General features: G+C 50.3%; 1 protein-coding gene across 1 annotated transcript in view; it reads right to left on the bottom strand.

The window, feature by feature from the left end:
- Window positions 1-15039, bottom strand: part of nrp2a (neuropilin 2a) — a 63446-nt gene that overhangs the window by 35829 nt on the left and 12578 nt on the right. The window contains 4 exon segments of the mRNA XM_041855669.2: window positions 118-287; window positions 621-776; window positions 2302-2532; window positions 8060-8241. Coding sequence (XP_041711603.2) covers window positions 118-287; window positions 621-776; window positions 2302-2532; window positions 8060-8241 — 739 coding nt within the window.

Raw genomic sequence — 15039 nt, 5'->3', positions numbered from 1 at the left:
TGACAGATAGCATCCTGCATCCGCTCCGCACACTGCATATTGTCAAAACAGTGTTTGTGTGTGGTGGGGGGAGGGTGTTCTCTCTCTCTCTCTCTCTTTTTGGGGGGGCTGTCTGACCTGGATGTACTCCTTGCCGCTGTCCTCGCTGGGTGTCCAGGCGTTGTCGATGTTGTTGAGCCTGGCTTGGCGAGGAGACCAGCGGCCGTCGTAGAAGGAGGACGAGGCTGAGATCTGGTCGTCCGAAATCTTCCCTGACTCCAGACCAAACGCTGTACTGCAATGGAACGCTGTGGAGAGAGGAGGGAGGGGGGGGGATAATTACAGGGGGAAGTGAGAGAAAAGGGCCAGGGGAGGGAGGGTGGTTAGGAGACAGAGAAAGTTTGGTGGAAAGAAGGGAGAGAGACCAGAGTTAGAGGGGGAGAGATAGAGCGAGGTTGGGGAGAGAGGGAAAGAGAGAGAGAGAAGAGGGAGTGAAAGGGAGATCAAGAGAGGTAGAGATAGAAACAGACAACAGGACACATATAGAATGGTAGATGGAGAGAGTGATGGAAGGAGAGAGAGAGAAAAAGAAAGGCAGACGGACAGACAGACAGAGGCAGATAGAGTGGTGGGCTACTTACTGTCGCTGACTTCCTTGTGTGTCATGTTGTAGCGGGCAGAGAAGCCGTCTTTGGCCACAGCCATGTCCGTGTGGAAGGAGAGAGACAGTAGACCAGACGACGACTTGATCTCAGGAGGAATCTTAGTACCACAGTAACGACCGATCAGAGGGCCCACTGGAAACACACACAGACACAAATAGTTAGGAGGGATCTTCATACAAAATGTACAGTATGTTTTCAGTGTTTGATTTAAACTGAAGAAAATCCTTGTTAGACCTTTTAATATATTTATTTCATAAAATAAAAACTTGCACGTTTATTCGATATCATCAAATGATTCCTACACACCTGCAAATAGCAAACTCAGATGTGTTTCCTATTTTTTATATATTTACTTAGGATTTAAAATGTTTTATTAGCACCAGTATATTTTATGGAATGTGTGCATTTCCATAGAAAGTGATTTTTAGTCCAGACATAGGCTTAAACTGGAGTAAGCACCTATAGACAAAGCTGAAGGTCTGTGTCTCAGCATGAGTCTCTCCGTCTCGTGTGGTTTAGGCTGGGATTAAGACCCACTGTGGGGCAGACTTTAGATTATACACTGCTGTCACCCAATCTTCTCAATCCCACCCAGCCCCCCAGGATTACAGACACACACACAATGTTCCTAAAGATTCCCCAAATCAGCTTTCCATTCCTTTCCTTCAGATCTAAAGACTCTTCAGTGTTTCGACTAATGTGCTCGATGGGGTTGGGATCAATTCCATTTCAATTCAGCCAATCAATGAAGTTAATTGAAATTCTTAATTCAATTAATGAAAAATCCCTTGTTCAAAAAAAATCTATTCTTGAATTAGAATTTCAATGCATTTCAGTGAATCTTGTCTCTCTTCTCTGAGTTGAAATGGAACTGATGCCCAATACTTTACAGCCGCCATTTCAAGTTTCAAATATTTGAGCAAGTGAGAGTCAAACTTCTCCTCTCTAATAATCTATCATCATCTTGCTCCCAGCCCCAGCAGCAGATACGAAGAGCTTTGATACCGCTCTCCAGAGCTTTCTCCCACTAGTGCTTTCCCCTTCCCTTCCTTCCTGATCTCTCCTGATACCACTAGCGTGGAGCTATGGTGCATGATGTAACTCCGCCCACAGGCGCCTCACCGCCACGGCAACCGATACCCCTCATGCCCTGCACTCTCACTATCGCTTCAGTGTGAAGTTTCCCTTAGGTACAGATCTAGGATTAGCTTCCCCTCCCCCAATCCCAACCTTAACCATTTGTGAGAAAAATGCAAAACTGACCCAAGATCAGCATCTAGGGGCAACTTCACCATACTCCCTATTCCCAAACAGGAAGAAAGTGCTGTGTGATAAGGGCAGATTGAAGCGAGGGGGAAGTGGGGCCAAGTCGGCCTGATGAAGGGGATGAATGGGAAACAGGTCATGGGAAAGGCCTAGTCCTGGGAGGTGAACTAATGTGCCCACTGTAGAATGGCTAATGGAGGAATGGGCTAGTTCCTGGATTGTTATTGAGACAAAGGCTGCAGGAAAAGCTCCATTGAGGTATTGTAGATGCTGTGTATGTGTATGTGTGTGTTTCTGTTCAAATACATGCATGTGCCTCATACAGTGTGTATGTGTGTGTGTATGAAAGTGTGTGTGTGCATGTGTGTGTATTTGTCTGGTAAGCACTCACCCTGGGGCAGACCGTCCCAAACGTCCAGCCAGTCATACTTGCAGTCTCCCTCTCCTGACAGCAGGGGGTCGTTCTCCAGGTCAAAGGTCAAGAAGGTCAGGGTCACGTCCATGTGGGGCGGAGTTATGATGATGTAAGAACATTCCAGGTTGTGGGGGTACTTGTCAGGGAAGCCAGGGGATTCGATCACTCCGGAAGGACTGGTGAAATTCCGGAAACAGAATTCCGATCCTATGGAAAACACACACAGGACACAGATATGAGCAATGTATCCCCACATACACACACACACGCATGCATGCACACACTCTCACACACACACAGGGCAGCAGGTACCCTAGCGGGTTAAGAGCGTTGGGACAGTAACCGAAAAGGTCGCTGGTTCAAATCCCCGGGCTGACTAGGTAAAAAATCTGCCGATGTGCTCTTGAACAAGGCACTTAACCCTAATTGCTCCAAGTTCACCGTCAATAATGGCTGATCCCTGGCCATGACCCCACTCTCCGAGGGTGTCTCAGGGGGAGTTGGGATATGCAAAAAACACATTTCCATTTCACAGCTCACACTCGTACAGGTTATCCACTTGTACATGCAGTGAAACAGGACAAATATAAGCACCCCCATTTGACCTTTGACACACGCCTCATCATAAACCTCATATTCGTCCCCACGGCCCAGTAAGCCTTGCATTCACTGCCTTGCTTCAAAAAAAGAAGAGAAAAGAAAAACACATGCCAAAACAAACAGGAGTAAACTCGCTAAGCGGCCCGGCAGCTCATTAGCTATGCAGATTTATGCGCCCTGGGCGGCTCACCTTGAGCTCTCGACAGATGTGCCTCCCATATAAACTTCCCCCTGGGTTACTGAGTGTTTATGGACGTGCACATTAATGATTTGTGATCTCTCTCTCTCTCATTTATTCAAAACACTGATCAAATATACTTGCACCTTACAATACCCAAACTCTCTGTTTTCCCACCTCTCACCCTCTCTTTCTGTCTCTCTCTCTTTTCTTTTCTTCTCTTCTCTCTCCTCTCCCTCTCTTGTTATTCAAAACATTGATCGGTCACACACATATACGCATACTTACAAAACGCAAACTGTCAATACACAGACAAGCTCTACCAACAGCACATAGCAATGATATAGCCCTGACATGTCTTTGAGGTGTGTCTCCAAAGGCCTTTGTGTGTGTGTGTGTGTGTGTGTGTGTGTGTGTGTGTGTGTGTGTGTGTATGTGTGTGTGTGTGTGTGTGTGTGTGCGTGCGTGCTTGCGCATGTGTGTTGTCCATCCGTGCATGTGTACATGTATGTGTGTGTGTGTGTGCGTGCGTGCGTGTCTCCTGTGCCTCCGGTGGTCAGTCAGCCCCTCTCGTTTAACGAGTAGAGACAAGGCCAGTGTGAAGCCTGCCTTAACTAGTCACCAGGCCTCCACACTTTTATAGACCTCATGGAGATGGGGACTGCTGCCTTTCACCACAGGAAGAGAGGAAACACACACTCACACAGACAACAGACAAATCCAGGAGAAAGCATGTTAAAACACTACTCCAGCAAGGGCTACTACTGCTCATTGACTGCCCCTCACTAGGGAATGCTGTGTGTGTGTATGAGAGAGGGTGTAATACTGTTTGTGTAGAATAACATGCGTGACACTGTGAAAGTGTGCCAGTGTGTGTAATTAGATGAAAACGCATACTACATTCTACATAGGTTTTGTGGTATATGATAGACAGGGTATGTGTTTGTGAATGAAAGTGTGCCTCTGCGTGTGTATGTGAGTGTGTGGTATGCCTCTGCGTGTGTATGTGAGTGTGTGGTAAGCCTCAGCATGTTGTGTGAGACACACTGGCCCACTGGCCCTGTTTTCCTCAATACTGGGTCAGGGTGCACCAGACTCTTACCCAGGCAGAAGAAAGAGGGCTTCAATCACACCATTGCACGCCTATATTAACCCATTGTGTGTGTGGTACCACCCGTCTCGCACGCTCACACCGCCACATGCCAAATATGTGTGTGGCGTGTGTGTGAGAGAGGGTGTGTATGCATGAGTACTCTGGCTTTTGTTAGTCCTTATTAGTTCAAGTATATGAACATGCCAAAAACAACCCCCCCCACTCGCCTGGCTTGCACATTTCACCACGAGCAGCCATTTGGCAAGAGCTGTCTGCCGGCGGGGGGTTGAGGGGGGGGGTAGTTGCTGGGTAGAAATGCGTTGGTGCTTTCCGCTCGAGTGCCTGACGGAGTAGTCTCTGCACATGTTGTGTCAGGGAATCCCCCCTCCCTCCCTCCCTCCCCCGCTCCATTCCTTCATCCCTAGGAGGGATGTGTAGTCTGTTCAGTCACCCTCTTCCTCCTCCTCCTCTTTTCATCTTCCTCTCCCTCTCCTCATGCACCTCATGCTGTGAGAGTTCACCTCCACGTTTGTGCACGTCTGTTGCACATTACAACCTCTTTAACACGCTCTCTCTCCCGCTCTCTCTCTCTTTCTCTCTCTCCGTCTCGCGGCCTACTCTTGCTGGAGTCAACTCAAGGGTTTCACGGAGATACACTTGAGGGGTGTGTGTTGTGTGTGTTTGTGTCTGTGTGTGTCTGGAGGGGGGTCAGGATAAAAACAACAACAACATCGTCAGGAAACCCAAGAAAAGCAAAACAACATTGTGAGCGTGCCACAGCTTGGCCAGTTTACGCACAGCAGTCTATTTAAGCACAGCAGTCTATTTACGCACAGCAGTCTATTTACGAGTGCATGTATGCTCGCACAACCATTGGATCAGAGAACACTACACTTAAGTCATGCTTTATTCAGTTAGGAAGGGGTCACAGCCAGGTCAGTAACCCTTGTCAATCTGGGCTACATTCCACTACATTCCAAAGGTGACCCTACAGACTAGGTTAGGGGGGAGCGACCGGGTGACTGCGACCGGGTGACTGGGGGGGGGGGGGGACAGAGTCAACCATGACCCCAAGGGGAACCACAGAAAGATGACTCACGATTGGCTCCGCTAGTGGTGGAGGCTGGAGGAGGTCGCTTTGCTGGAAGTCTTCCCGCAGTAGCCGTGGTAACAGCGTCACAGTAACAGAGTCACATGACAGGGGGCGGAGTGGGGGGCCGGTTTGGTATGAGGGGTTAATACGCCAGTGTGTGTGAGGAAAGTAGGGCACAACAATAATGTTGTGGGGTGGGGTTATGCAGTGGGGTGGGGTTATGGTACATGTGTGTGGGATGGGGGTGGGGTTGGAGGGTTGTTGTTTTGGGGCACACGCTCCCTCAGGGGGATGGGGGCTCAGGGGAAAAGGGATTAGGGAATACAGTTAAGGGTGAGAAGTCAAATATCTTATCGCTGTTTATTATCCCTGTATCCATTATTGGCACTGAAAATAGGAAGGGGTGTACAGTATACACAAACGCATATGCATGTCTGCACACACACACACACACACACACACACACACACACGCACACACACACTCTGCTTACGTAACAGTGTATTCTCTGAATGAAGCTATTACCCCTGGGTGCTGAGGGCAGTCTAAGAGAAGAGAAGAGATATTCTGCAGGGTTGTGTTCATTTGGCACCAAACTGAAGAAAACAGACTGAAACAGTGAGGGACTATTACCTGGACGTGTAGTTTCCATTGCAAACTGTTTTGAAACGTTTTCCATTGTGTGCCCTAATGAACACGACCCTGATCAGCAGCGAAAGTAGGACTGAAGGGTCAGGCTCTGGCTGAGGACAGCCGCCAGCTGGACAGACACACCTCCAAGCTGTGTATTGACCTAAGATCATATCTTTCAAAACACATACGGATGCATAAACACACACACTGCACGCACACACTTAAATAAGACTAGAACATGTACACACACACACACACACAATGCAAGTGCACACAAATAAGACTAGAACACACATCCCTCATGCACAAACATCATTGTAAATAAACAACAGCTCTCTCGCTGGGGGGTTTGTGCCTGGCACTCTCTAATGTTCTTCCAGAACTCGTAAACTACTGTGGTTTGCGGAACTATTTGGCCCAAGCCTGACATGTTAAAACAAACAACCATGATGGGTGAAGGATGCAAAGGGACTCCAAAACATATGCTCTGCGTGCCGATCTCTCTCACACAGAAACAGGAACAGACACATGCACATGCACATGCACACACCCACAGAACCATTGAGCATACACGCACACACACACACACACACATCTATACGCCTACATAGACACAAACAGAATCCTATAACGCCCAAGCACACTGTAACCACCCACGACCACATATCACACATATATAAATATACACCTACATACGCATACCATTGGTTTTGCACCCCAAAAGCATAGCAGGCTCTTGTTAAAACCATGGCAACAGCATACCCATCCATTCTGTTACAGAGTGTGTGCATGCGTCCATAATATTAGCCCTATCGCATCATCATATCATTAGGGTTAGTGCTGGTGGCCTTGGTAACAGAGCTAAATGACAAAACTGGGCCACGTTCAAAACAGTCGTTTTTCAAATCACGTTTCAAAACGTTTTGAAACAGAGGAGGTACTACTATCTGAATAAGAAACAATCTTTTTTTGTTCAGTACTCTTTCTCGCACAAGTCAATCCCACCCAAACAAATCAATGTCAATGGGATCTTACCAGCAAAGCACAGCTCAGTACAGAGTGTATCAGTATAGCTCAGTACAGGGTATCAGCACACTACTGCAAGTGTACTGTATGTCAAGTACACTTCCTCTTATGCACTACCACCACCAGCACCATCGTTAAACTCAAATCCCAACCCATCCTCACCCTACCCTCTCCCTCTCCCAATAATCATCTCCTCACCGCCTGTAGCCCCTCTCAATCACCCTCCCCCATCCTGCCCCTTCCTCTTCACCCCTCCCTCCTCATCATCTCCCTATACCGCCTGTAACCTCTCTCCATCACCCCCCTCCCGCCCCTTCCTCCCCCTCAAGATGAAGCAGATCCCAGGCCAATTAAAAGAGGCATTCCTGAGATGCTTTTCAGACAGGATGAAAAGAGTTAAGGGCTTTTTTCCCCTTTCCTGTAAAACCATGTTTATTTTCCTCCCCGCCTCTCTTGAAGTTAATTGGTCTGGGAGTGTCGGGGTGTGTGTGAGGTTGCGAGGTGAGTGAGTGTGTGTGTGTGCGTGTGTATATGTGCGTGCATGTGTGTGGTAGACGCCCCTACGTTAAGGTGAAGGTCATCATAGGTCGTTCTGCCCGAGGCATCCATAGCAAGAACTCAGTCAACCATCCATGTTCCACAAGGCTAGTTAGCTAGTTAGGGGAATGGCCACCCAGAGCCATCGGAGAGAGTTTGGCCATTGTGGTTTCAACCCCAAAATGTATTAGTATGAACTCAGTTTGATGAAATCCATGTTAGCGCCTCATCTGCAATATTGACCAATAGCAGCCCAAATACACATTTTTATTGGATAAATAGAATGCTCAGAGGCAACAACTTGGCATCCATCTAAGATTGGCCAAAGTCTCTTTACATATGTCTCCATCCCAACCTATCAGCAACCAGTCAAACAACAACGTCCCAATACACAACCAATAACATCGACACCCCAATGATCAGCAACCAATCAAAACACTCCAATAAGAGGTCATCAGGCAGAATTAGAGAATTCACTCACCTGTCGTAAAGATCACGGAAAACCCCCCAAAATAACAACCCATCAAAACGCCTCAATAACGAGGCACCGAACATCATTTGAGAATTGGCTCACCTGTCTTGAAGATCTCGTAGCGCAGCGAGAAGCCAGCCCCCTGGTGGGCGTAGTCTGAGACAAATTTGATGTGCAAGGCGGTACCAGAAGAGATGATGGCTGGGGGGGCGATGTTACTGCAGTGTTTACCCAGCAGCTCAGCCGAGTCCGAACCACCATCACGGATCTCAATGAAGTCATACCTGAGAATGCGATAGAGAGAAGTTCATGAAAAATTCTTGCAATGTTTTGATGTGCGGTGTCCATATTAGGACAGCCTCAGTCTCAGGAAGAGTTGTTTAAATCTCATCAAAACTAAGACTGTCCTAATATGGACATCGTACCTACAGATTAATTTAAACATGTATATGTTAAAAGAGGTGCTTTGAGAAGGATGCATTGATTTCAGTAGAATGCTTGGATAGATCATTCAAGCTTAAAACCAAGAGAAAAAGAGAAGAATAGAGAAAAAATGGCTTTGGGGCTCAACGTGCTTGAACTCTAGTCCATATGACCTTTGACCTCAGACCTATTGACCTCCCTGAACTAACCCAAATTCTTAACTGTCGTTTCAGAGACAGAGAGAGGGGAAACTTGGACTCAGACAAATCCCACCTGCCTCTCCAAAATTAGCCAACTCAACAGAAAGGAAGCTGGGAGAGGGGCCAAAGTACTGTGTATGTGTGTGCTTGCGTGTGCGTGCATGCGTGTGTGTTCTTCCACATAGAAGATCATAGGAAATCCCAGGACATTGTGTCTATAATACTGTAATAAGCTCACATAGTTGCTGTCACAAACTCCAAACAGATGTCACTGACTAGTTGGATATTCATTTCCCAGTGAGCAAACAATTTCTGTACTTTTCCCCCTGATTTTTTTATCCGGTTTTTGCTTGGCAGACCTTATAACTTTATTGACATTTGTCAATAAAATTCATGAATGCAACTGTTTATGTCAAATTGTTTTTCGACTTGTAGCCCTGGTTGTCCTGTAAGGAAAAGGGTAAAACACTTCAATGTGAGGCTAAATATGAGCGCAGAGCAAGCAGATGAATGAAAATAGGGAATTTCAGCTTTTCCACAGTGGATTTCCTGGGATGGATAATTAATAAGTGTCCCCCTCTCTCTCTTTCTCTCTCTCTCATGTTGTGATCTTCCTCGTCATGAACCGCATGGCACCAGGAACCCTCTGACACACACACACTTCCTCTGTCTCAATTGGATATGTGACAGAGCTGTCAAACAAGAGCCGTTGAAACAGTCTCACATCTAATTACAATGAAAGGCCTTCAGCAGCCTTCAGCACAGTACTGGATAGCTGTTCAGTGTTGGACCCACGCATGCACACACACACACACACACATGCAAACACAAAAGCATGCATGCACACACACATGCACACACACACACACACACACACAAATAATACAGGCCAATACACTGTTATTGGGAGCAGGAATGTTTAGATTGTCTCTAGAGATCAGTGTCCGTCAATGGTGGTTCAGGGAACCTCACAGGGTGTGCACATATTTGTTTGAGCCTAGCACCAACACTCCTGATTTAACTCATCCGGGCTTGGTGATTTAGTTGATGTGAAGTGTGTTTGTGCTGGGCTGGAACAAAAGCCTGCACAGGCCCAGGATGGAACTACACTGATGAGAGGGCCTTGATCCAATTCACACGCATTCCAACCTAATGCTACATCACGGTGGCTATTGAAGAGGCTTACTGCAGAGCTCCCTTGGTGAAGCTTAGAAAGCTAGCAATCCATGAGTGTGTGTGTGTACAAAGAAAATGTGTTTTTGGGCTGTAACTGACACATGCTTAAGGAAAACACACACACACACACACACACACACACACACACACACACCACAGTGTGTACGTAAAAGATAAAAGGCCTGAGAAGGAACTGAGAGCCTAATTAGGTTTTAATTGATTTGGGAGTGGGCTCTCTTGCCTGTCGTGGATTAGAAGCGATGACTGAGTGTTTCTCAGATGTGATTATTGACCTGAGCTCTCCGTCTCCCCAGGCCCTGATGAATACATGCATGAAGGCTGGCCGAGCGGGAGAACAGAGTCTCTCACACACACACACACAGACAGACAGACAAACACCCTAACACTCACACCCTCATCCCACTCAGTCCATTAGAATTCACCTTGAAGTCCCCTGTAGCTCAGTTGGTAGAGCATGGCACTTGCAACGCCAGGGTTGTGGATTCGTTTCCCACGGGGGGCCAGTATGAAAATGTATGCACTCACTAACTGTAAGTCGCTCTGGATAAGAGCGTCTGCTAAATGACTAAAATGTAAATGTAATTGAGCGCTCACATTTTCTGACTCCTTCCTCTCCCCCACTATGTGACTGGGTCTTTATGGGTTATGGAGTCCTGCTTGTTGGGAGCCATGATGGTTTCCACCAGCTCTCCATAGAGGCCAGAAGAAACCCACAAGGGGTGGGACAGTGGAAACTTAAGGACGTCCTTCAGGGCTGTTGTTCAGCACCAGTCCAGACATGTCTGCTCTCCTCTCCTCCTTCCCCCCGTCCTCCTCTCCTCTCCTCCACTGGCCCTGCTAATTACCTTTCACACCTTCCTTGTTTTTCTGGAACTTTTCTCCACCTCTGTGCATTCCCTACAGGCGCCAGGCCAGGGACGCCCCTCAGACAGATATCCTCGTCTGGGAGTGTGTGTGTATGCGTGTGTGTGCGTGCTTGCCTGTGGGTGTGGGTGTGGGTGTGTACGCTTGCATCTGTGTGTCTGGGAGAGGGAGACACAGCAGCAACCCTGGTGACGCCATGGTATAACTAGGGTGAAACCATTTCTCCTAACCCTTGACCCCAGACTGTCAATCTCACCACTGAGAGCAACAACTAGAGTCTAGAGTCTAGTTCACTTCCACCACTCTGTGGGATGACTGTTGCACTTGACAAAAATGCAAATATCTGTTCCTAAAATAGTGGCATGGCAGGTGTAATCTACACTCGCAACTGAACTGTGTAGTTTATATTGACAAAATGCTATTTTGAGGGGGATACAAAAAAATTATAATGGCTATGAATTTGTACGTGTGTGTGTGTTGCTTCCATTCCAGACAATATATATTTGTTACCACAATTCCCTCATAATCTAAAGTGCTCAACAACCACAGCTATATCAGGCGCTGATGGTCAACAACAGGGCTGTGGCCCAGACACTAAAATGAAGTAAGGCTTCTTAGTCTGCCTAGCATTGAGCCGCCTCATGCACCTCATGTACGCCTAATAAGGCATAAGTGCCTCTGAAATATTAAATAGACGCTGGGAGAGAAATCCCAACAGATTCCCCCGGCTGCCATCTTCAATCTGGCCTTAGAACAAATAGCACTCAGAGCAGCCATCTCTGAACCGTTGCTTACAGTTACAGACAACAGGGGCTGCGTCCCAAAAGGCACCCTATTCCTTATATAGTGCACTTCTTTTGACCAGGGCCCATACGGTGTGCACTATTTAGGGAATAGGGTGCCATTTGGGACGCAGATTGGGGCTAAACCGCTAACAGCTAACCACAAAGAGTCTATATAGACCTATAGGCTACGGCCCGAGGCTTTTCAAAAGGGCATCACCATCGATCCCGCCAGTCTGGTTGGTGTGAGTATCTACTGCTGGGATGCCCTATATGACCTTCCTACGTCGCTGTCTCTCTCTCTCTCTCTCTGTCTGTCTGTCTGCCTGCCTGCCTGCCCTGCCCTGCCCTGCCCTGCCCTGCCCTGCCCTGCCCTGCCCTGCCCTGCCCTGCCCTGCCCTGCCCTGCCCTGCCCTGCCCTGCCCTGCCCTGCCCTGCCCTGCCCTGCCCTGCCCTGCACTGCCCTGCCCTGCCCTGCCCTGCCCTGCCCTGCCCTGCCCTGCCCTGCCCTGCCCTGCCCTGCCTGCCCTGCCCTGCCCTGCCCTGCCCTGCCCTGCCCTGCCCCTGCCCTGCCCTGCCCTCCCCTGCCCTGCCCTGCCCTGCCCTGCCCTGCCCTGCCCCTGCCCTGCCCTGCCCTGCCCTGCCCCTGCCCTGCCCTGCCCTGCCCTGCCCTGCCCTGCCCTGCCCTGCCCTGCCCTGCCCTGCCTGCCCTGCCCTGCCCTGCCCTGCCCTGCCCTGCCCTGCCCTGCCCTGCCCTGCCCCTGCCCTGCCCTGCCCTGCCCTGCCCTGCCCTGCCCTGCCCTGCCCTGCCCTGCCCTGCCCTGCCCTGCCCTGCCTGCCCTGCCCTGCCCTGCCCTGCCCTGCCCTGCCCTGCCCTGCCCTGCCCTGCCCCTGCCCTGCCCTGCCCTGCCCTGCCCTGCCCTGCCTGCCCTGCCCTGCCCTGCCCTGCCCTGCCCTGCCCTGCCCTGCCCTGCCCTGCCCTGCCCTGCCCTGCCCTGCCCTGCCCTGCCCTGCCCCTGCCCTGCCCTGCCCTGCCCTGCCCTGCCCTGCCCTGCCCTGCCCTGCCCTGCCCTGCCCTGCCCTGCCCTGCCCTGCCCTGCCTCTGCCCTGCCCTGCCCTGCCCCTGCCCTGCCCTGCCCTGCCCTGCCCTGCCCTGCCCTGCCCTGCCCTGCCCTGCCCTGCCCTGCCCTGCCCTGCCCTGCCCTGCCCTGCCCTGCCCTGCCCTGCCCCTGCCCCCTGCCTGCCCTGCCCTGCCCTGCCCTGCCCTGCCCTGCCCTGCCCTGCCCCTGCCCTGCCCTGCCCTGCCCTGCCCTGCCCTGCCCTGCCCTGCCCTGCCCTGCCCTGCCCTGCCCTGCCCCTGCCCTGCCCTGCCCTGCCCTGCCCTGCCCTGCCCTGCCCTGCCCTGCCCTGCCCTGCCCTGCCCTGCCCTGCCCTGCCCTGCCCTGCCCTGCCCTGCCCTGCCCTGCCCTGCCCCTGCCCTGCCCTGCCCTGCCCTGCCCTGCCCTGCCCCTGCCCTGCCCTGCCCTGCCCTGCCCTGCCCTGCCCTGCCCTGCCCTGCCCTGCCCTGCCCTGCCCTGCCCTGCCCTGCCCTGCCCTGCCCTGCCCCTGCCCCTGCCCTGCCTGCCCTGCCCTGCCCTGCCCTGCCCTGCCCTGCCCTGCCCTGCCCTGCCCTGCCCTGCCCTGCCCCTGCCCTGCCCTGCCCTGCCCCTGCCCTGCCCTGCCCTGCCCTGCCCTGCCCTGCCCTGCCCTGCCCTGCCCTGCCCTGCCCCTGCCCTGCCCTGCCCTGCCCTGCCCTGCCCTGCCCTGCCCTGCCCTGCCCTGCCCTGCCCTGCCCTGCCCTGCCCTGCCCTGCCCTGCCCTGCCCTGCCTCTCTCTCTCTCTCTCTCTCTCTCTCTCTCTCTCTCTCTCTCTCTCTCTCTCTCTCTCTCTCTCTCTCTCTCTCTCTCTCTCTCTCTCTCTCTCTCTCTCTCTCTCTCTCTCTCTCTCTCTCTCTCTCTCTCTCTCTCTCTCTCTCTATATATATATATATATATATATATATATATATATATATATATATATATATATATATATATATATATAGTGACCATGACTTGTGCACTGGGCAGATCAGACCTGAAGCAATGACCTCACTAATCTGTCTGTCCCCACCCCCACATACACATACACACACTCCCCACGTCTAAGGCCCATCAATTCCTCATTACAAGCGGAAAACAGCCATTGATCTGATTCCAACAGCTCCCGTCTCCCCCCAGGGAGTATAGCAGACACAGAGGATGATATCACACTCACACGTTGAACCTCTCCATTGTTATGCCTCAATGACACTTCCCCCGTGATGAAACTAAGGCTGCGTCCCAAATGGCACCCTATTCCTTATGGGACCTGGTCAAAAGTGGTGCACTAAATAGGAAATAGTGTGCCATTTGGGATGCAACCTGAGGCACATTAGTATGGGGTGCCGTTTGTAAAGTTAAATAATCAGTTTTACGGAGGATGATAGGCTGATAGAACTCTACGGATATCAAAGCTCTTTTAAATCGTCACCTCCCGTTGCCAATGTGAGCCCTGGGCCCCACAACCAATAAAAACGACCTAATAAAAAAAGTTGAATAAAAACAATATGGGTGGAAAATTGATCTTTGCGAAAGTGTGTGTCAGTTTTTATGGTGTGTGTGTGTGTACTGTGTAGGTGTGCCGCAAACATCCTTCAATTAGTTTAATCCCACTGTGCAAAATAAAACACTTCCACCCCAGAGCAGAGAGAGAGAGAGAGAGAGAGAGAGAGAGAGAGAGAGAGAGAGAGAGAGAGAGAGAGAGAGAGAGAGAGAGAGAGAGAGAGAGAGAGAGAGAGAGAGAGAGAGAGAGAGAGAGAGAGAGAGAGAGAGAGAGAGAGAGAGTGCGCTAAGGAGAGAGTGGGATGCACCTCCTGCACCCCATATCGGTATCATCCCTTCAGTCCTGGTCTCAGCCAACGGCAGATTGCATTAGAGATATAGGCTTGATATTTAATCTCAGACTTTATTGCATTTATTTCACATCAATCTACTCTGGGCTTGGAGGTAAAAGCCATTTGGCACCCTGCCGGACTCTGCCTGAAATGAAATTCTGAATTAAAGTGCCACCTCAGATATGTGAAGTCTGCATAACACTGGATATTTTATTGCTGCAGCAATGATGGTCTGTGCGGTTGAAGCTACCAGAGCCTTTGACTCTTTGAACCCAGGGAAAGCGCTGGTTGGCCGGGAGAGGGATTCATTCATCAGTATGGTGTGGGTTATAAAGTAAGGTTGACCTTGGTTGGGCCAACCGAACACTTTCCTTGAGGTCACTTGCTCAGGGTCTCAGAGTAATCTACTCTCAGGAGAGACCTATGGCTAGTGCCGTGTGTGTGTGTGTGTGTGTGTGTGTGTGTGTGTGTGTGTGTGTGTGTGTGTGTGTGTGTGTGTGTGTGTGTGTATGAGGTGATGAGACATACAAAAGACATAACTTACATAGAACTGTAATTGTAATTGAACTATAACTGTAATAGATTAAAGCCCTTTACAACTCTCGCAACTATCTCACCTATTTACAATAAACACAGTCCATTTGTAATATTTACATTATATAT

This window comes from Coregonus clupeaformis, chromosome 29 (assembly GCF_020615455.1).
Source record: "Coregonus clupeaformis isolate EN_2021a chromosome 29, ASM2061545v1, whole genome shotgun sequence".
NCBI classification, from domain to species: Eukaryota; Metazoa; Chordata; class Actinopteri; order Salmoniformes; family Salmonidae; genus Coregonus; species Coregonus clupeaformis.
This window is presented reverse-complemented; position numbering and strand designations above follow the sequence as displayed.